Source organism: Notothenia coriiceps, unplaced genomic scaffold, assembly GCF_000735185.1.
Source record: "Notothenia coriiceps isolate Sejong01 unplaced genomic scaffold, NC01 NC01_scaffold00016826, whole genome shotgun sequence".
NCBI classification, from domain to species: domain Eukaryota; kingdom Metazoa; phylum Chordata; class Actinopteri; order Perciformes; family Nototheniidae; genus Notothenia; species Notothenia coriiceps.
Window position 1 is genome coordinate 122,495 of NW_011349527.1, and position 20,935 is coordinate 143,429.

General features: G+C 45.5%; 1 protein-coding gene across 1 annotated transcript in view; it reads left to right on the forward strand.

Annotated features, from left to right (window-relative positions):
• LOC104949857 (membrane-associated guanylate kinase, WW and PDZ domain-containing protein 1-like) overlaps window positions 1–20,935 on the forward strand; it is a gene marked incomplete at its 3' end in the record, with an annotated part of 79,446 nt that overhangs the window by 50,394 nt on the left and 8,117 nt on the right. The window contains exons 14-20 of the mRNA XM_010776291.1: window positions 2,101–2,132; window positions 2,614–2,658; window positions 4,405–4,651; window positions 8,166–8,257; window positions 8,901–9,093; window positions 9,975–10,349; window positions 12,806–13,009. Coding sequence (XP_010774593.1) covers window positions 2,101–2,132; window positions 2,614–2,658; window positions 4,405–4,651; window positions 8,166–8,257; window positions 8,901–9,093; window positions 9,975–10,349; window positions 12,806–13,009 — 1,188 coding nt within the window. The remainder of the gene's footprint in view (window positions 1–2,100; window positions 2,133–2,613; window positions 2,659–4,404; window positions 4,652–8,165; window positions 8,258–8,900; window positions 9,094–9,974; window positions 10,350–12,805; window positions 13,010–20,935) is intronic.

The window sequence follows — 20,935 nt, forward strand, 5'->3', positions numbered from 1 at the left end:
CCGTGCGCTAGATAGACCGTGTGCACGGCGCCGGTCGCGAGCCGAACTGACCACGTCGGAGGTCCCGATGGGCCGCGAGCGATGTCTCGGACCGATGAGGTGCGCACACTCGTTCACACACAAACTTCCTCCCTTTCACTCCTCTACAAATTCTCCTGTCTTAGGGACCCTCTCGTGATTCTGACCTCCTTCTTCTCCTCTCTCTCCCTCTCCACTCCTCTCTCGCGACCGCCCTAGACCGGCATACGTATCGAGTACACCTCTCTCCTCCAGGCTTCCGACATACCTACAAGGTACCATCGTAAAATTTAAAATTATCCACAACTTGGCATCGCACGCGCGAGCATACGAACACATGACTCTGGTAGAGAATCAGGCACTACACAGCAGACTCTGACGCCGTGCGCAGGGACAGCTGCCGAGGTCAGTAGATATCCGGCCATACGGAACGAGAGTTCAGAACCGATGTCACATATACAAAGGACACTTGTTGGCCTCAGAGCGGGCGTTATAACCTGTACCGGACGGAAAAGGAAACCAAAAGGGCTGACCGCGGAGAGGAGAGGAGGGATGGCCAAGGGAGCTACACGACTGGACAAACACATCGAGAGATAGTTGAGCGGAGGAGAATATAGACAGAGAAGCCCTTCGTAGAACTTCCCTCGTGCATTGGCGGAGTAGAGAAGATAGAGAAAAAAGGAAAGATAGCATTGCGTAAGAGTCTTGACGTTGGAGTTACTGGGTCCGTGTCGTGTGTGTATATGTGTTGTTCTCTCGCAAAAGATTCGTGTTGTCCTTTGTTGTGTCATGTAGATAGGAAGAAGTTACAACGAAAATAAGATAGTCACGTTTGTTTGGACGATTCGAGCTGTGTCTGAGTGTTGACTAGGTGTGTTTACGTGGGTACTGTGTGTAATTGCCTTGTCAATGTAGTGTGTTGTGTGTGTGTTGTGTGTGTGTGATTATGGTGCTGAGATGCAGTAACATGTTGATGTCGTTATTGATTTGCTGTAGTTATGTAGTGTTTGTAGTTATTAGACAACATATGTATGTAGCGAAATTACCTAACCACTTAATACATCGTCAACGTCTCGGGGTACCCACGGTTGGTGAGTGCACAGAAGTGACCAAACGATAAGCTTCACCTTCGCAGACCAGGCTCTTGGCTCATAATCAGAAGCGTTACCAGTCTGTAACGGACTTACGGGATCGTGATTGAGTGGCCCGTCTTACTACCACCACTACATCCTGATTCGTGAACCATACAATCAGGCATGGAACCTGGTTTACCTACGAAACATCGGAGGTGGTTTGCCGCCAGGATGAAGAGATCTGGTCTGGAGGACGTTGCGATCCCCCAGGGCAGTAGTCCGCTCTTTACCACCGAGACGTCCACTCTTCGTTGTAGGCGAGAACGCGCGTACGGACGCGACACAGGTTGGGTAGCCGGTACTAGACATGAAGGTTTGCTGTAGCCTGAGACGTTATCGGTGTACTTTCCCTCTGTTGTCAACATACATATCAATATACCTTAAAGAACTATGGGTTCTAAGGGCTTGTTCTCTCAAAAAAAAACATCACACACCATTCGTACTTTCCGCACACACCCTCATTAAACCAACAGGCTCATCACTACAAGAACCAACCTTATGATGTTCATCGTTTACGCTTACCCCGCGCCTTCCGAACAACCATAGAATCTTTTTAGCGTACACCTGAGAATAGAATATTTACTTATTATACACCGCTGGAGACAAACTTAGACTGTTCTTTGTCACTCGCAGCTCTTTACTCGTTACGGTTTCCGTCTGCGCGAAATGCAGGGCAGTAACTAGAGATATGAGTGCCCCCCACCACCTCCTCTCCCCTCCCTTCCCTCCTCTAACACCAGCCGCGGATGGGCGAGCAAAGGAACCAAGCAGGGAAAGAGAGGGAAGGAGGGAGAAGGAGACGAGGGATAGATGAGCTGAGATTGTTTTGGAGTCTGCGTTATCTGTTTTCTTCTTTTTGTATTTTCTATGAACGTGGACGATAAACTCAAACTACATTGGTAACCTTCTCTTTTTTCCTCTTCTTCCCCATTTCTGTTTGGCTTCACAGGGGTGGCACCTGCAAAGAAGAGCCCGAAACTGGTAAGTTGTTGTTTTTTTTGTCAACACGCTTCTCCTCTCCTATCTATACTTCACTCTCCTGTCCTCAATCTACATGATGTATCAGCCAGAGGGATGTTGGTCTCTCCTCTCTTACCTCGTCCCTGACTCTCTCTCTCTCTAAGGTGTAACTTGTGTTGCGCTTATGGGTCTGTTTGTAGTCTGTTTGGGATGCTGTGCTGTGCGGGGGTGGATCCCTGTAGCTTCACATCAGCACCCCCCCCCACTCCCCTCCTCTCTGTGGCGGGGGCTTTGGACGAGGGGCTTTGATGCACAGCGTGAGCTGGGTTGCTAACACGCTGATGATCGCATCGCGCGGGGTGCTAAGCTTGCAGTGTGAGAGTGGAATGTAGGATCACAGCTGAGAGTCGGCCTCATCCCGTGACATCCGCTGCATTAACGCAGAGACATGATGACTCTGTCTGACTCACTGAACGTGTGTTTGTCCATTTTGTTTTTGCAGGATCATATGGAGCAGGCTCCTCCATACAGAGATTACACTAGGATGGTATGTGAAGTAGATACGAGGGGGTGGTGGTGGTGGTGTTGGTGCTGGGTATGTTAGATGATAATGGTGATGGTATGGTATTTTTATAGCGGATAATAGCGGTGGTACATTGAGGACGATAATGCATGATGTTTCAAGATAATGTTGGGTAGCTTGTGAGCAATAAAACACATTAAAGAGGACTGCTAATGCTGTCAGGCATTGAGCCTCTGAACCTCAGTATGGCCTGCTGCTGGGCAAGAGGAGTCTGAGGAAGCAGCGAGGATTTGTTTTCATTGACTGAGGCCCCCCCTCCCTCCCTCCATCCATCCATCCCATCTTCTGTCTCCTTAATAAGTTATTGGAGCAGCAGAAACCAATGTATTAGGGCAGTCCCGGGGGAGAGGGAGAACACAGTGACTGCAGAAGGTCACATTTAATGGATCCATCAAGAACAAGAGATTTGTTTTCATTTAGTAGGGGGAAGGGATTTGGACTTTGTGTACATCAAAGTGAGAGAAACCAAAAACGAAAGCTGCCGCATTGGCTAATGGAGGCCCCATTTTGTTTGATGGAATGAAAGAGTCCAAAAAAATCATTATGAGGTCAGGGAAGGATCAGTCCTGAGCTCTGACTTTTGCAGCAAACCTAGCCTGCAGTTGTTACTAATTATATAAATCATTTGATTTTTACATCCCCACAAAAACCCAGTGATGTTACACTCATAACACTTGTAGCAATAAAGCTGGATCCACAGCTTTTAACTTAATACTAGCTCAAGCTTCAAGCCTCTTCTATGTTTAACAAGGATGATGAATATATACATGAATTGCAGAGGTGTATAGGCTGATTTGGCAAGTGATGAGTGTGAATGTATTGAAGACTGCACTTTGAAGGCCAAACACTTTGATATCTAAGAACAGATGAGCCATCCGCCCCCGTCCTTCTTACTGGTGTATTTTTGTGCACCACATCCAAAGAACCGGGAGGTCACATGATGCAAAGAGACTGAACTGAAGTGGTTTTCTCTTGTCATCTTAAAATATATCCCTTTGTTTCTCACGCTCCGTTTGTAACCCTCTCCCTTTAGTGCAATTGTTTTGAAAATCTGCAGAATAATGGTGAGGATGGGACTGTAAAGAAAGATTTATTGTGACACGGGTCATGGGAAGGATTTCTTCTTGTACTTCTGCTCAGGGTTGTATGTGCTTAACTCTGCTCAAGCACCGCTCCCTTCAAATCCTTCAGCAGGTGCTTAAGTGCCCATGTTACTGAGGGGCCAGTGGCAATTTATGAGGGGTTTTACATTTTCTGGCTCCACCAGTTGGATCCCAGCTTCGTTTCAAACACCACACAAGGGCTTTATTCGCTGTGGATATCCCTCCAGGTGCAGCAATGGATGCAGTTCCTCTGTGTTTAACAAAAGGACTAAGCAATGTGCTCTCGTAAGTTAAGATACAGTTGTTTTCTCCCACAGCTCAATCATGAGAAACCATCGTGGTCCTTTATTTTCCCAAACAGGTTGATCGTTGTTTGTGTCAGTCGCAACGCAACAATGGTTGACATTATATACACTCGGGTTCTACCCCACGGAGCAGCCATCTATCATCCTTTTGATCTCTAATCTGAAATTCTTCTGTCTTCTAGTTGTCACCCCACTGATTCTCCTCTCCCCAGATTGTCTTTCCGCTGCTGAGCATACAATAACCTTTTTTTTGTGTCTCTCTTTTACAATTGGCAAATGATATTGATCTGCTTCTCCAACAGCAATTGTCGAGGAAAGACAGTCAGAACAGCTCCCAGCACAGCGTTTCCAGCCACCGGAGCGCCCACACAGACTCGCCTGTGCACTCGTCCCTGGCGGCCACTCTCAACGAGAGCATCGCCCCCCCGCCCCCCTCTCAGCCCCTGCCTGGCCTGCCGCCCCAGGACTCCCCGGCAGACGGGACCATCCAAAGAAAACCAGACCCCTTTAAGATCTGGGCCCAGTCCAGGAGCATGTATGAAAGTAGGCGTAAGTATATACTTTTTGGTGGCGGTTGGTTGAGGGCTGCATGGGGCTGTTGGATCAGGGAGACCCTTGGTGTGTGTGTGCACGCTTTGGAGCGAAATCTGGGATAAGACTTGTGCATGTAAGTAACTGACTTATACGCACATATATTCACTAATAATCACATATTCTGCCAAGCTAATCGCCCACCGGCTCCAGCTTAATATTTAACAAACAGACATCTAACGCACAGCTGGAAAAATGAGTTATTCATCTTCAAATCAGTTCTTCAAAGCCACAAAGTTGGCATTTGTTTCCAAGCGGAATTAAAAGCAGCATGTTCGTTGTGCAGCCGTTTAAAAGCCATTACTGTAGGTGCCACTGTGGTCCAAATGTCGACACTGCCACCATTGACACACTTTTACACTACACTTCCCTAAAGAGACACACAGGCGTATAATTAGCTGCAGTTGTAGAGTCGATGTCAGCGGATTGCATACCCCCCTCCTCTTTGTCTAGCCTCGCCAAAGCAAAGGGAAAGCTCCAATTAAAAAGAATAACCCTCACATCCTCTGTCAAGTAACAAAAAAATAAAAAGCCAGGAGGAAGAGGAAAAAGCAGGAGTCTGCAAGGGCCAAGAAACATCTAATAACTTATTATGCACCACTTGTCAAGGATTTTCATTATTCAGATGCCTAAGAGAAACAGTGTGAAGAGAAGGGCTGAACGTGTGCTCAGAGAGCAGACAGAAGACAATAGTGTTTGATTTATAAATGAAATAAAGAATAGTCAGGAGGACTGGAAGAAACCAAGACGAAGGGGGAGATTAAGTCTTAATTTACCTGTCCTAAGGTGATGGAGTCTCAGCAGGGGTTTTCCAAATTGCCTGAGCTAGTTTGCTCAGTACAAATGGGGGGGGGACCGCAAAGAGAGCACAAAGGATAGCAAAGAGGGAAATGACAAAAATGTGGAAATGAAAGAGAAAGCTCCAACATTCTGGGATCAAGAGATTTGAAGGTAAAGGGCAGAAGAAATGAGTCCAGAGAGAAGGGCAGGGAGGACAGTGACCTGTACCTGCAGGTTTAAATCCCCCGTTTCCTCACGCTGCATTGAGCTCTCATCCTGAGATCCTGCTGCGCATTGGGCCCAGGCCTCGGCTGCAGCAGAGACATTTCTCTACGCCACATTCGCTATAATGAAAAGTTTTTGCAGAGATCAAGGTCTTTAAACACCCCATGTGGTGAATGATTTTTCCATTTGCAGGAAAAAAAAAATTCCCCCTAAGAACTTGCTCTAAAACTAGGCCAGAGGATAGGGAAGCTGCTTGGCCTTCATTTTGATTACTTGGTCTCACGCAAGAAGCGAACAATCCCAACGTTTCATATTCCCAATGTTTTCTTATTTTTCCTCTGCTCTTAATTAGAGCATTTTACAAATTGTCATGAGAACTCTTACCAAAGATAAGAAAAATCATCTTGTTTTCACCGTCCACAAATGTTTTTGTCCAACGCAAGTAAACACAATGTCTTCTTACATCTTTTAGAGGTAATCGCCATTTTTACCTAAGTATTTGCACAAGGCCCTACACCTGCCTTTATAATGTTTTCTCTATGCTAAAAAAATAAAATAAAATCAGCCTCATGCCTCTACTTTATGATCAAGTGAGTCTTATCATTCAGCACACCTGGGTAACAGCGCATTAAGATGCATTTGATGCTGCTGGCAAAAATAAGGGAAAATAAAAGATACGTTTAAGAGACTGTTGCTGCTTGAGGCCTGTTGTCTGGCGTAAACACGCTCTCTGAACCACCTGGCTTGGTATTTGCAGTCCGAACACATAGCTCAGCACAGGTCCGTACATCTTTGTAAAATATTGATCCGTTCACGCCCCGTTACCTCACTGTGGGAATCACTTATGGATCTATTAATCGACAGCAGCAGGGTGTAACTGTGCAGTTGAACCCAGCGAGTGCAGGTGCAGATTGCAACAGTTACCCTCTTGACTCTTCCTCTCCCACTTCCTCCACTGTTACATCGTGATGGATCGGAAGGGGATAGCTTTATTCCGCAGGGATTTCAACTGTTGACTGAAGGAACAGATTGGGAGCAGGCTGTTTGTGCCTTCTGCCACCCTGCCCGCCTCTCAGTAGCTTTAGTGGCCTTGGCAGCAGCGTGTTGGAGCAAGGAGGAAATCTCCCTAGGAGTTTGCTCAGAGGTGCATGTTTGTCAGTCAGCACAACACAGCTGCGGACAAACAAATGCATGCACATAACATGAATAAGTATATACACCCATCCAAAGCAAAGAAGCTCATGTTTACGCCGGGATGAGGCCACACACATGCACGCTCGCTCCGTCTCTCCACTAGCTCCTGGTCCCCCTGAGCCCCCCCACATTCACTGCAACAAGAACCACGAGCTGTCAGCCTGCAGATCAATGCCTCTTTTATAGCACAGCCAGTGTTGGAGACATATTTGAAGGCAATGTTTGTCACCACTGTCAACATTTGGTGGGGCAAAAAACAGTGCCTTAAACGCATATAATTAAAAGGAATTGGATGAGGATAAACAGGATTAGGATATTTGACTAACTGGTAAATACATATTTTTGTCTTTATTCTTAAAAGCAATTTTTATTGCAGTTATTTGCGAAATTTTTCTAAGATTATTTGGGGAATTTGAGCCCCTTACCTCCCATAATTTCCAATGCTGAGCACAGCATCTCTCTAGCGAATAACACACACACACACACACACACACACACACACACACACACACACACACACACACACACACACACACACTCACACACACACTCACACTCACACACACACACAATTCTTTCTCTTGTGGACCCGAGTGGACTGTCAGCTAACTACACTAAATAATATATAGCATGTTCCAGCATGTATTAGCACCTCTTTCTGGAAAGTGCTTCCTTACATTATGGGCGAGTAGAAACAGAGTTGCATGTCACACTTCGCCTCATAAAAGAAACAGTGTTGTGCATTAGAATAGTCATTACTAGTGAGAAGCATCGCTGAAAATGTCATAAAAAGCTAAGAATAAAAAAAGTAAAGGATAATATTTCTCCTAACTTCAGACTGGAATTTCAGCCTGTTGGTTTCTAATTATGGGACCCATGAAGAGGGTGCGCTGAATTATTCTGGCAGCCTGTCTTGCTTCTGAGAGTTTATTTAAGCTCCATACCTCTGCTCTTTACCCGAAATAGATCTGTTTGATCTTTTGACGGCAAGAACAAACACCTTCCCCAAAGCCTCGAGACAGACTGTTTGTGCAAAGTGCCGTCTTAGTGACTAAGCTTGGAACAGTTGGAAGGAAGGATATTTGTATGTTGAAATAAGCAGGCGGGGGGTTTGATTCCAGCCCAGCATGAGGCTTTGACTGAATTGGGTGGTGAAGAGGGACTTTTACTTGAGGCTAATGGCTGAGTTCTTCTTGCCTTGGTGCAGGAAGTCCTCTGGGCTGGCTGCTGGTATTCATGCAGAAATGTTAATGTTGCTCTTTTGATTTCACAGTTCCAGACTTCCAAGAGCAGGACATTTTCCTGTGGAGGAAGGACACAGGGTTCGGCTTCAGGATCCTCGGAGGCAACGAGGCCGGGGAGCCGGTGAGTTTCTCCCACACTTTCTATCTCACAGCTCATTCCCTCTGGTTTGCTTTTCAATTTTCACAGCATATTTGTGTGAAATGGATAAACCACAGAAAGATGAAATACAGCACCGGTCTGAGATTTGTGTTTTTCTCTGTTCATCTGCGTCCGGTGCCGAGTTCTGAGCTTCTTATCAGCTTCAAATCAGTGATTTCTTCCACACAGATTCTCTTTGATCCGGCCAATGTAAACAGAAGACCACCCGTCTCTCACACACACCACTGCTTTATTCTCATTCCTAAATAGGCAAAGTTGTTTGTTCTTGTTCACTGGCCTGCATTGCATTTTTTTTTTGTTGAAGGGAAGCAAAATAATGATTAACTATTGAGCTGTTGTGAAAACAGTTGTAGGCTTTGTGAGAACAGTTAACAGTGTGATTTAAATTGTAGCAGACCTGTACTGCATGCCAACTATAGTCCTGCTTCAGAAGTTGGGACATGAATCGTTGAATTGAAGCGTATATGTGAATCGAAATAAATCCTGCCTCATTAAAGGATCAATGAGTAACCTTATTTGCAGAAACCCTTATGATAGCCTCGATTTTGTGCCGTAACAGCCTTTATTTATTTATTTACGTTTTCATATATATGCTTTGTTTCAGATCTACATCGGACACATAGTGAAATACGGCGCGGCAGACGAAGACGGGCGCCTGCGGTCCGGAGATGAGCTGGTAAGCGTGGACGGCACCGCAGTGGTCGGCAAGTCGCACCAACTGGTGGTGCAACTGATGCAGCAGGCGGCAAAGCAGGGCCACGTCAACCTCACCGTGCGACGCAAAGCCACCTACACCGGTAAGAAGAAAGAGGGAGGGGCCTAAGCTGTAAAAGACCTAAAGATAGATACATGTGGAAAACACTTTTTAAATGTAATCGCTAAGGGCCCCGTTTGTATCAATGGCTGTTTCCCCAGAGGCGCAGGGCCATGTTTGCTATGTGCAGGTGTTGCCTTGCTAGGTAATGGTCTGTTGAAAGTGCTCCTTTGCTACCACCAGCACATTTCCCTGCGCTGCTCCACCCTGCTCCTTGGCAGGCGATAAAGAAAGGCCCATAAATATGATGAAGAGGGTGGTCAACCTTCGTCCCGGCGACAGCGGACAGACATTAGCGCATTTCTGCTCCCCGTCTGCCTCAGAGCGTTGAGAATGTGAGGCGCCTCTCGCGAGCAGCTGTGCAGGAAATGAAAAGTGGAATGAAATGTCCGGATACCGGAGGCGGGGCCGTGTCTTTAGTTCATCTTTTGTTCGGAAACAGATCGGGGGAGAGATTGTTGGAGGGGCTCTTCTTCTCAAGCTCCCTCGCCAGCTTGTCTTTCACCATATCAGCATAAATTTGCTTGTGATGGGAAAAGAAACCTGTCTGTTTGTTTACAATCTCTTATGCTGTCAGATTGCACGGGTGATGTAACGCTTAGCTGTGTTGTCATCATATCTTGATGTAATATGCACCGGTGTCTTATTCAGCTTTTTTTCTCTTCAATTATCTCCTGAACTTCTTATGCAACACTGTCTGGCATAATATTTGTTCTCTTGTCGATGTTCTTGCGTCACCACCTCAGTTTGTACTTTCTCACCACCCTGTCTGCAATGTGTGTCTTTCTATCTTCTCCTAAATACCACTTCCTCTTCCACCCGTCACTGAATATCATGCATCTTATCCTCCTCTGCCATCTCTAGTTAAAGCAGAAGGAGACGTGCCACCCTCGCCGGCGTCCTCCCACCACAGCAGCAACCAGGCCCCCAGCCTGACGGAGGAGATGGGGAAGCGCGACCCCCAGGGCAGCCAGAACTCTCTGAACACCGTGAGCTCCGGCAGCGGCTCCACCTCTGGCATCGGCAGCGGGGGAGGCGGCGGAGGGGCGGGAGGCAGCGGTAACGCCGTCATCGCCGTGGCTGCAGCCCCCACCAACTCCTCTCAGCCCCCCGTCGTCATGTCCAACGCCCCCTCCACCATGCAGCCCTACGACGTGGAGATCCGCCGCGGAGAGAGCGAAGGATTCGGTTTCGTCATCGTGTCTTCCGTGTCGCGGCCCGAAGCTGGCACCACCTTTGGTAAGAGATGTCATTATTTGTTTGAAATACCACACACATTTGTTGCTGGAACATGCAGATTTCTTAAAGATTTGATCCACTGAGCAAAACAAAAAAACACACCCCATAGCTTTCCCTCATCGCTGGAGCCTTTTATCTTCCTGTCTTCTTTGTGGGCTGTCTTTGTATCATCTATAGAAACCTCTGAACACTAAACAGCCTGACAACCAGTACCGATTCTGGCTATTTACAATCCCACCAGATCAATACCAACACTCCACTTCAAAACAGAGGTTCTTCTTTCTCATTTTCATCTTGAGCCCGTCAAGTCGTGCCACTGAAACCCTTTCTCCGCCCTGCAGCTGCTGCTACACTCACACAAAGCTTTCATAATTGATCACAAGTGAAGTGGGTCTTACATAAGGCATTTGTTTTATTCAGCTCAACTTAAATTGCTTCTGCCCAGCAGGTTGGCACTAAAAGCCTAATGGCAACTTAATGAGAATGAGTGCTGCAGGCAGGGTAAATATGGAAAGTGATCAGTGTGAGTAATATTTATTTATTTAACAAGGTAGGATCAGAGAGATGGACTGACCTACAAAATTACCTCTTCTACATATTTTAGGTTATTTAATCAGAAACAATTAAGACACTGTTAACTAGCCATAAAGCTGGCGATATTGCTTTTACAAACAAGTCTTTTCTATGCAGTGCGCTCTATACTTCCTTCATGCCTGCACCACTATGGCTTTCCTCTCCCCTCTGTGCTCTTATCTCTGTCAGTGTGGGTGGACTGAAAATGCTCAACTTTCCAGGTCAGCTTACAGAGTAGCAAAGCTCCTCTTTTTCACAGGGCAGAGCCAAATGGATGGGCCAGCAGATACGCTTAATTTGATTTGACCTGAAATGTAAAAATCCAGGGGAAACCCAGTGGCTGCGTGAAACCAGTCCACACATACTGGAGCAGCACTGGTTTTATACAGAAATGCCAGAGTATTACTCTCTCTTTGTCTCTCCGTTCATTTACTTTTTACTCAATATTTTACAGCTAGATAAAGTTGAAAAGAAGAGGTGGTCCTGGTTAGACAAGTATAATTAGGGATGGGTACCGAGCCCCGGTATTAAACAGGCCCCGGGCTGAATTATTAAAGACCGTGGTACCGTTAAGCTCCGACGTTAGCGGTCTTTTTATCGGTACTGGAGACATGTAAAAAAATATGTCATATGTATTATTGCTACATAAACATTATATTGCAGTTTTAGTGTCGCCAACTCCGTTTCTAACATGCAAAAAGACTGCAAAAATGCTTCTATGATTATTTTTAGTATTTTCGATCGCTCTCCCCCGCCTGCTTGCGAGGGGGCGGGGCAGTTTACACACACGCAGCAACACACACACGGAGGAGACGGCGGAGAGAACGCGCTCCGAGGTGTGGTTAAACTTTACCCGCCTAAAGTGCAATAAGAGTTTAGCATGTAAGGGCGGTAACACGAGCAATTTGTTGAAACATTTAGCAAAAGTGCACCACATTCAGACGGAGGAATGCACCGGGTTCGAATGTCTTTCTAGCAGCTCTGTAGCCCCATCCACGAGTAACGTTTCCACGTCAGGTATGTATGCTAGCAGCAACACACGGAGTTAACTACATTATACAAACATGTGTTAATGATTAGAGGTAACTGAGTTATTTATTTTGTTAGTTTTGTTCACAATTTGTTTAGTTAGTTTACCTTATTTTTCTCTCCAAAAGAACCGATAAAAGTACCGTTAAAAGACCGGACCGATAAGCGGTATCGATAAAAGTAGTAGTACCGTTAAAACCTTAACGATACCCATCCCTAAGTATAATAGTGTAATAATCGAGAGAAAGAGAAGAGTTGGATGATAATATGAAAGAAGATGGTGAAAGGAAGGAGCGATTGCATGCTCCTCTTCTCTGCAGAGACTGATGTCAGACTGCAGACATAGGAAAGAGAGGGAGGAAGGGAGGACAAGAAACGGAGAGACCTCAGGGTAGCTGCTGAGATGTCAGCTTTGATGAATGTCGTCTTTCTGCGGATCCAGGTGTTTGGGATGCAGACGACACAACACCGGTTTATTATTTGCTTAGAGGCTCTCATGCAAATATAATAATGATAACCATTTCGGAAATGTGGCGCAGGAGCAGCTCTAGAAAGCACATTGGACGATACGTTTCCCAATGACTCGTTTGAAAAAACAATTTACAGATAAAGGCCTAAGAGGAATAAGAGTGACAGATTATTTTGCGGTGCTCACTTTGCCCTTCTTTGCCAACGCTTGCATTCGTTCTCTCCTGAACGGCTTCTCTCAGGGACTGCGCCTTGGCTGCTGGCTGTCGGTGAATTAACCCTTATTCTTCTGATCCTCTTTTTCTACTCCTTTCCCAATTCCTTGCCCTTCTCTCTCCAAACACACACACACACACTGAATCACAACGTGTCAATGGTGACCATAGCTGGCAATGCATGTGTGGCCATGCCCCACAAAATAGGGCGCATCATCGAGGGGAGCCCGGCGGACCGCTGCGGGAAGCTGAAGGTCGGCGACCGCATCCTGGCCGTGAACTCCTGCTCCATCACCAACAAGTCCCACTCTGACATCGTCAACCTCATCAAGGAGGCCGGGAACACCGTCACACTACGCATCATCCCCGGGGACGGTGAGTAGGGAGGGACAGGGAAGGACTACACTTTACTTAAAGGGGACCTATCATGCAAAATGTACTTTGTGATGTCTTTTATACATACATATGTGTCCCCGGTGCGTCGGGGAACTCACGCAGCGTCAGAAAATAAGACCCTCTCTCCTTTCCTCTGTACCCAAATCTTTTTAAAAAACGGGTGTACAACGAGCGGATTCAGATTCCATCCGAACTGACGTCAAATCGGCAGCGGACCCACAGAAAGTTGCTATCAGAAACAATGCCTGACGTGTTTTGGACGTAATCTCGTCTTTGTTTACATTAGCAAGCCTCGCTAACACTCAGAGCTAACCTGTACTGAAGAGCACATGTTTTAAAAAGCAGGAAATAAAAAAAGAACTCGCCTTGTATAAACCTGCAAGAGAAAAAGCCTTTGAGCTCCATACTGTTTCAGAAATAATCCTTGATATGGTTTAAACAGGATGGAGTTTTATCACAACCGAATTTAACTTTACCTCCGGTAGAATTCTGATCAGGCATTAGCTCCGCCTCCTCTTCTTTTCTTTTTTTCAAGCTAAGGACCCAAGATCCGCGTTTTTCTAACAGGGCTTCAAAAGAGGGGTTTGAGCAGTATGAGGGAAGGCTACAATGGGTGAACTGTTTGGTATTTTGAGAAAAAAAACTTCACAGACATGTTTTGTATAGGTATGGCCCTACAATATATGTTTCCAATATAGCATGATAGGTCCACTTTAAAGCTCATTTGAATTAGTCATTTGTTTATTAGTAAATTATTTAAATAAAATACCAAGATTGGGAACCAGCAACCTGAGGGATGCCTTCAGAGTCCTTGCAACAGTGAGGGATTTTGCCAAACAGCACATTCTGACCATAGACACAATATTTAGCAGGAGCCAGTTCATAAAGGTTCAACTAAGGTTGCAGACTTTTGCAACAACGCGATCAACTACAAGTATTATTATGTAGTCTGAGTTTCTTTGAGCTGCAGGACAAGTCATCAATTTCCTGAGTGGTTATTATGTATGCCTGTAGGGTTATATAAATCGTACAGTTCATTCACAGTGCCTTGAACGACCCGGCAGTGTTGACAGAACGGCTTCTTTGGGGACTTTAAGGAACTTTTTCTACTTGAAATGATGGATAGGTGTGTGTTTTAGTGTGTGTCTGAGTGGGAGAGGCAGAACTTCCTCTGTGGTTGTATCTTAAGTCTAAAGTGGTTTTAAGGAAAAGTTTGTTCTCATTGTATGTTGTTCGCTGCAGCTGAGAGCTCTCGCAATTTTGTGCTGACAGATCACCCTGGCATGCTTCACAAATGCTGTTTAATTAAGTGTGTGTGTGTGTTTGTGTGCGAACAAGGCGATACTCCCTGTCAACCTGCGCTCGGGAAGAAATTGGAGCTATTTGTCCGACGCTAGTTGCTTTCCGGCTCACATCTTATGGATGAGGAGTTTTTTTCTTGTTTTTTTTCCCCCTCCCCCGAGACAAAATTGCTCTGCCAAAAAAGAGATCGAGAGCAAGAGAGAAGACATCGGAGAGAAATAACTGGATGTGCTTTATCGGAAAGTTCTGGTTTGTGTTTATATGTCAAACAATCAGATGGCGTCTGACACAGAGTCAAAGAGAGTGGCAGGGAAAGATAGTGGCTTGTGTTTCTGAGTTTCGCACATGACTGAGCAGCCTTATTTTTGTGTGGATCAAGCTTGTCCAAACTTTCCAACAGGAATAAATAACACCGCGAGAGGTTCTTCCGAGGTGAAGTTTCCATTGAGCTCACTGCTCCCCTGTGTAGGAACACAGATGGAGTTTTGTTGCGACTGATGCTCAAGTCTGCAATGACAAGGAAAACAGGAACTCTTCCTGCTGGTGCGCTGTAAATAATGCACAAACAGCTAATGCCCCAATCAAAGCGTGTGTCTCTGCAGCGTAGACTTGAGGCCTGGCACACCTTGTTGCTTCCTATTGTGTAGGAGAGAGAGAGACAGACGTGCCTCAGGTGATATGATGTGTGAAAATGCTGTCTGACTTCTCTTATCTGTTCTGCATTTCTTATTTGATTGTACCTGCTCTACTACCATTCAGTGCAAGGGGCATATTGCCAGCGCCAGAGAGAAATGATTAGTGCTTTACTCTTTGCGCTGTGGATGTTTTGAAGGAGAGAAAAGAGGCAGTGGGTTGCCAGCGTAACGGAAGAGAGAGTAAAACGGAGCTAATTCGACTAATTTGCCTAACAGGAAAACAGTTGGGGAGATAAATGCAGAGAGGCAGCAGGATGGAAGGAGTGGGTTATGCAAACGAGCAGATGGAGGGGCGAACAGGGTTTACAGGGATACGTTTGAGGCTTAAATGGGAAAATGAGCAACAGAAAGTATGTGAGGTGCTAAGATGCCAGGAGCTCGTACGGGTGGACAACCATCACACTGTAGCCTACACCTATGGTTCTACTGTAGGCAGTGTTCAATTACACTCACCCACTAACCCACGCTGCAGCCAGGCTGTTTGATTTGTACCACGTGGTCAACGGGCAATCAAAGTGTTAAGCCAGCAGGCTCTAAGGGGACTGATGGAGGTGAAGGCGAGATGAAAAGATGAAAGGAGGACCTGCCTGTGAGAGGAATAGTGAGTGAGTGAGGAGAGAGCTGTTATCGGATGAAGGATATCTGTTAATAAGGATGTGAATGAGAAGAGAGCTTTTCTATGCGACAAGCGTAATGTAATGGCAGTAGGTTTGTGTCGTTAGAGCCCAGCGTAATTCATTGATAACAGCGTTAAGATAAAAGGAGGAATGAATAGCAGCTTTAATGTCCTCAGAGGCTGCGAGTGTGCGCTGATTGACAATTCACAGACAGACAGGAAGAGTCCACGGTGTGATTTATATATTTTGGAAAAGAAACACAATTTTACATGCATCACGTCAAAATGATTGATCGCACAAAAGCTTTGTTCTCGTGTCCCAATCTTGGCTAAGTGGTGGAGGAAGCCCAGAGGCTGCTGGAGCTGCTGCTAGTCCCCATAGGTTCTGTTAATGTTTCTACACCAGTGTAAAAACATTGAAAATGAAAATGCTCCTCATGTGAAATATTGATTTAATCTCACTCTGAGCTCTACAGACACTTCCATTGGAGTATTTGTTATATAAAGTGATATGAATGACAAAAGAAGCTGTATGGGAATCCAATAACATGTTCTCAGTGTAGAAGATGTTATACAGGACTGTCTCAGAAAATTAGAATATTGTGATAAAGTTCTTTATTTTCTGTAATGCAATTAAAAAAAACAGAGAGGTTCTTCCTCTCTGAAAAACCAGCACCTTACCGTGGTAGAGAGGTTTGTGTGCCCTGATGAACCTGGGGGCTGTGTTGTCTGGAAAAGGTTCCAGACAACACAGCCCCCAGGTTCATCAGGGCACACAAACCTCTCTACCACGGTAAGGTGCTGGTTTTTCAGAGAGGAAGAACCTCTCTGTTTTTTTTNCAGTAGAGACCTCCACCAAAGAGAGACCCAAGACCAAGCACCCCTCCCCCCTCCCTAGTGGGTTTGTCCCAGGGATGGGTGAAGGGTCCTGGGAGGGTGATAAAGTCCTTTCCCCCTTTCGACCCACCACCGTCCGCCGGGTGTCTTAGGGCGTGAAGATGGGGGAGAACGGAATGTTTTCGTAGATAGACCCACCATATTCGGGCACAGAGCCATCGCCCCTCTTGAGCACCAGATGGACGCGCCGGCCCCCGCTCTTGATGAGCTCGATGGCTCGCGCGTGCTTCATGCCCTTGGTGCTCTCGCCGTTGATCTCCAGGATTTCGTCGCCGACCTACGGAGGGAATAAAGGAGAGGGGAGAAGGAGAGGCAAAAGATGGGAGGCAGAGAAGAGTGACAGGTGAAGATGGAGGGGAGAGGAGGGACAGAGAAAGCCAGAAGAAGGAGAGGAGATAGCAGAGGAAGATAACAAGTGTCGGAGGGGAAGAAAGCACACGAGAGGAAAGATGAGAGGCAGGGAGGTTCAAAGGGAGGGAAGACAGCAGAAGGGAGGGAGAGGGAGGACAGATCGAGGAGAAGTTACATTTCAAATCCTAAATCGCACAACAGCAAAAACAATGTTCACTATATTGTCTATCTGTAGGGGGAAAGTCAGCAACTGTGACTCCCAGAGAGGAGAACAAGAGAGGAATCGGGAGCCAGGAGAAACCCTTTCTGCTTCCCGCTCCTTTCCCTCCAGTTATCTGACAGTCTGCCCAGGGGACTCCTCTCTGGCAGAATATGGATCTCTCACTGACACCTCTACTGCCTCACAGAGCTGCTGCTAATCATACCTCTGCTAATACATGCATGCCCACACACTTCCTAACTGTTGCTAATAACATACATCAAAAGCTATTTTATGATATAGCTCACGTGAGTAACTGCCAACAGGCTCTCTGCAGTAAACACATAAGGGAGTATCAATTAACCCTGTATTGTATATTAAATAAAGCAGCCCAGGGGAAATGCAATTAACCAATTCAAAGGTTAGATATCACCGTTTCGTGAAAGCTTCTGTAGTGTATACATGCCACTTCATGAGCCAGTAGACAAGTGTTTATTCATTTACATGTTTATACTCTGTACACAGGTAAGCTCCATGAGTCGGCCTTGTTTTGTATTGCACACACAATGAACCTGAAGCCTGGAGGGACCGTGTTTATATTCAGTGGAGCATGGCTCGCAGTAATTGAGAGGAACATTGTGCACAAGCAATTAAATTGATAGACAATATTATTCTGATGGTTGTTTGAGTCTATGAGGCAGTGATTACCAGCCCTCCTGTTAATCAACACAGTCAACGGGCTTACACAGCACCTGAGAGTGGTGACTCATCATATCAGTATGAACACATAGTCACAATCTAATCACTTTTGAGACAGCTCTGCCCAAACCCCACATCTCCAATTTGTTTTAGACAAACTGGAAGATTAAGTTTTCTTTTACGAGCTGAGAAAATACTCTTTTTAAGTTAAATAAACTATTAAAAAGCTATTCTATTATCTGACAAATGAACTGTTACAGAGCTTTAAAACAAGGCGGTTTTGATCTAGCAAGAGGCATGCAGCTCATACACATCATCCCCTTCTCACTGTTTCCAAACAGTTACAGTGATGACTGGCACGTACTGATTTCTTCACACATGATTACAACACATGGCAGGATATGGAAGTTAGAAGCTTCTCAAATAGAGTACAATGAACTTCAACAGTCAGGAGGACTTGATATTTCATTTGAATAAGGTAAACTGTCGAAATGGACAATGTTGGATGGAAAGGAAGCAGCTTAATAAAGCAGCAAATTAGTATCGCACTTCAACAGAGCTGGAAGACTTGATTCACATTAAAAAAAGATCTATGCAGCTGAGGCCGAGAGATCCTGACTTTTACTCAATATTAAGTATCAAGCTCCAAAATTGCTATACCCTACAACTCCGCAGCTGTTCCAACATTTCCATTCAGCAGCACTCATTTGTAAAGCAGACCTTTCTTTATTAATTCATAATCTTCAAGCCTGTTTTCCTAAATGTTAAAACTCTTCTAGAGGCACAGACAACAACTGTTTCAGATTACAAGTAAAACATCCTATGACTGAATGATTCCCCTTTTTTATATGAAGGAAAGCTTAAGCAAAGTATGTGGCATCTTCTATGTGTTTAAAAGTGTTCCTATGTTGGAAGTGTTTGCTGCTTTGGTGTGTGAAAGCTGTTGTACAGTGTGTGTGTGTCCTTACCCTCATGTTTCCGTTGCGGACGGCCGCTCCTTCCTCAGCTAGCCTCAGCACGTACAGGTCCATGTTGTATTCTCTGCCCCCCCGCAGGCTGAAGCCAAAGCCTTTGTTGTCTCGGTCCAGGTCCACGGAGTAGAACTCAGAATCCTGATCAAGACACAGACCAGACCCCACACACACACACACACACACACACACACACACACACACACACACACACACACACACACACACACACACACACACGGAAAGAAAGGGAGGGAGAAAGATACATTTGCATCAGGGTTTGTGATTCAGATTTGAAGTCTGTGTGTGTGTGTGTGTGTGTGTGGACTTCTATTTCAGGAGCAGGGGACAAATGCCACCCTTCAGGAAAGTCACACCGATGTGCCAGACTGTGTGTGTGCGTGGGTGTGTGTGTACATGCATATGCTCATGTGTAAGGATGCTGAATTATTGATGCTCTGGGTGGACGGACAGAGAGAGAGAGCGAGAGCGAGAGAGAGAGAGAGAGAGGGGGGCCGGGCAGCGCGAGGACAGGCAGACAGCCCCAGCCGCTCCTGTCTTCCCGCCCTCCTAATCTCCTCTGCGGGGCGATCAATGCTATCTGAGCGCGCCATCTCCACACCGGCAGATTAATGCAGCAGCGAACACGCTGGACTGAGGGTAACTTTGAAAGCTAACAGGCTTTCCTTAATGCAGATAACGCAGGCAGGTGGAATAATAAATAAATAACAATGCACTCTGCTCGCCCTTGGGAAGGTGGGTGGGTGAATGCATGACAGGAGGGGGGAGGTTTGGGTGCAGGAACAGCTGAATGGATGTTTGAAAAGATAAATGTGGAGGTGGGTATTGAGCTGTGTGTGGTATGAAATGGACAGATGCATGAATGAAGCGACAGGTGAATGGATGTCCCGGTGTCCTTCCTTACCTGAGCTGAGACTTGTGTGGGGGGCTGGGGAGGGGGACCCTGTGGTGCTTTGAATTCAAACGACTCCTGTTTTGGCTTGGTGTTGTTCCTGCGGCAGAAAGAAAAAGCACTCAGTGTCAAATATTACAGATATAATCGCTGATTGAAAGCGTCTCAGGGAGTTAATTGGGAATTGAATCAGCAGCTTTTTGACACTGTAAAACATTCTACTGGCTTTTTAAAAGAAATGGACTTGTTTTGTACAAATACTCTGTTTCCCAGTGTGCATCTTACCTGGCCTCAGGGGCAGCCTGTTGCTGAGGTGTGTGAGTGGTGGTAATCGTGGCGATCTTCTCCGCATTGGTCAACAAAGACGCATTTGATGACTCTGTGGAGGGTGAGAGAATCCACATTATTGCGTTCAGTGTCAATCCCTTTTTACACACTTCAAAATCCTTTCTTCCTAATGAACATATACAGGACTGTCTCAGAAAATTAGAATATTGTGATAAAGTTCTTTATTTTCTGTAATGCAATTAAAAAAACAAAAATGTCATACATTCTGGATTCATTACAAATCAACTGAAATATTGCAAGCCTTTTATTATTTTAATATTGCTGATTATGGCATACAGCTTAAGAAAACTCAAATATCCTATCTCTAAATATTAGAATATCATGAAAAAGTATACTAGTAGGGTGTTCAACGAATCACTTGAATCGTCTAATTAACTCGAAACACCTGCAAGGGTTTCCTGAGCCTTGAAAAACACTCAGCTTGGTTCAGTAAACTAAATCACAAGTATGGGGAAGACTGCTGATCTGACTGCTGTCCAGAGGACCGTCATTGACACCCTCCATCAGGAGGGTAAGACACAAAAAGAAATTTCTCAAAGAGCAAGCTGTTCACAGAGTGCAGTTTCAAAGCACATCCACAAAAAGTCTGTTGGAAGGGGTGAAATTGTGGCAGAACCCACAACCAAGAGAGGATGACCGCCAGCCTTAACAGCATTTGTGAAGAAGAGTCCGCTCTAAAGTGTGGGATGCAAAAACAGTAGGACAACAGCAAAAAACACTGTTCACAGACGTTTTAATGCTACGCAAAATCCGTATTCCATGGTCAAGCCACGTTCTAATCAAGGTCAACGGAAGAGGCTTCTACTTCTAAAAAACATGGACAGTTGCCCTTGTCAAAGTCCTCTTTCAGAAAAAAAGCAAGTTTGTATTGCATTGGAGCAAACCCAAGTCTGAGAAAAAAGGCTGGAGAGGAG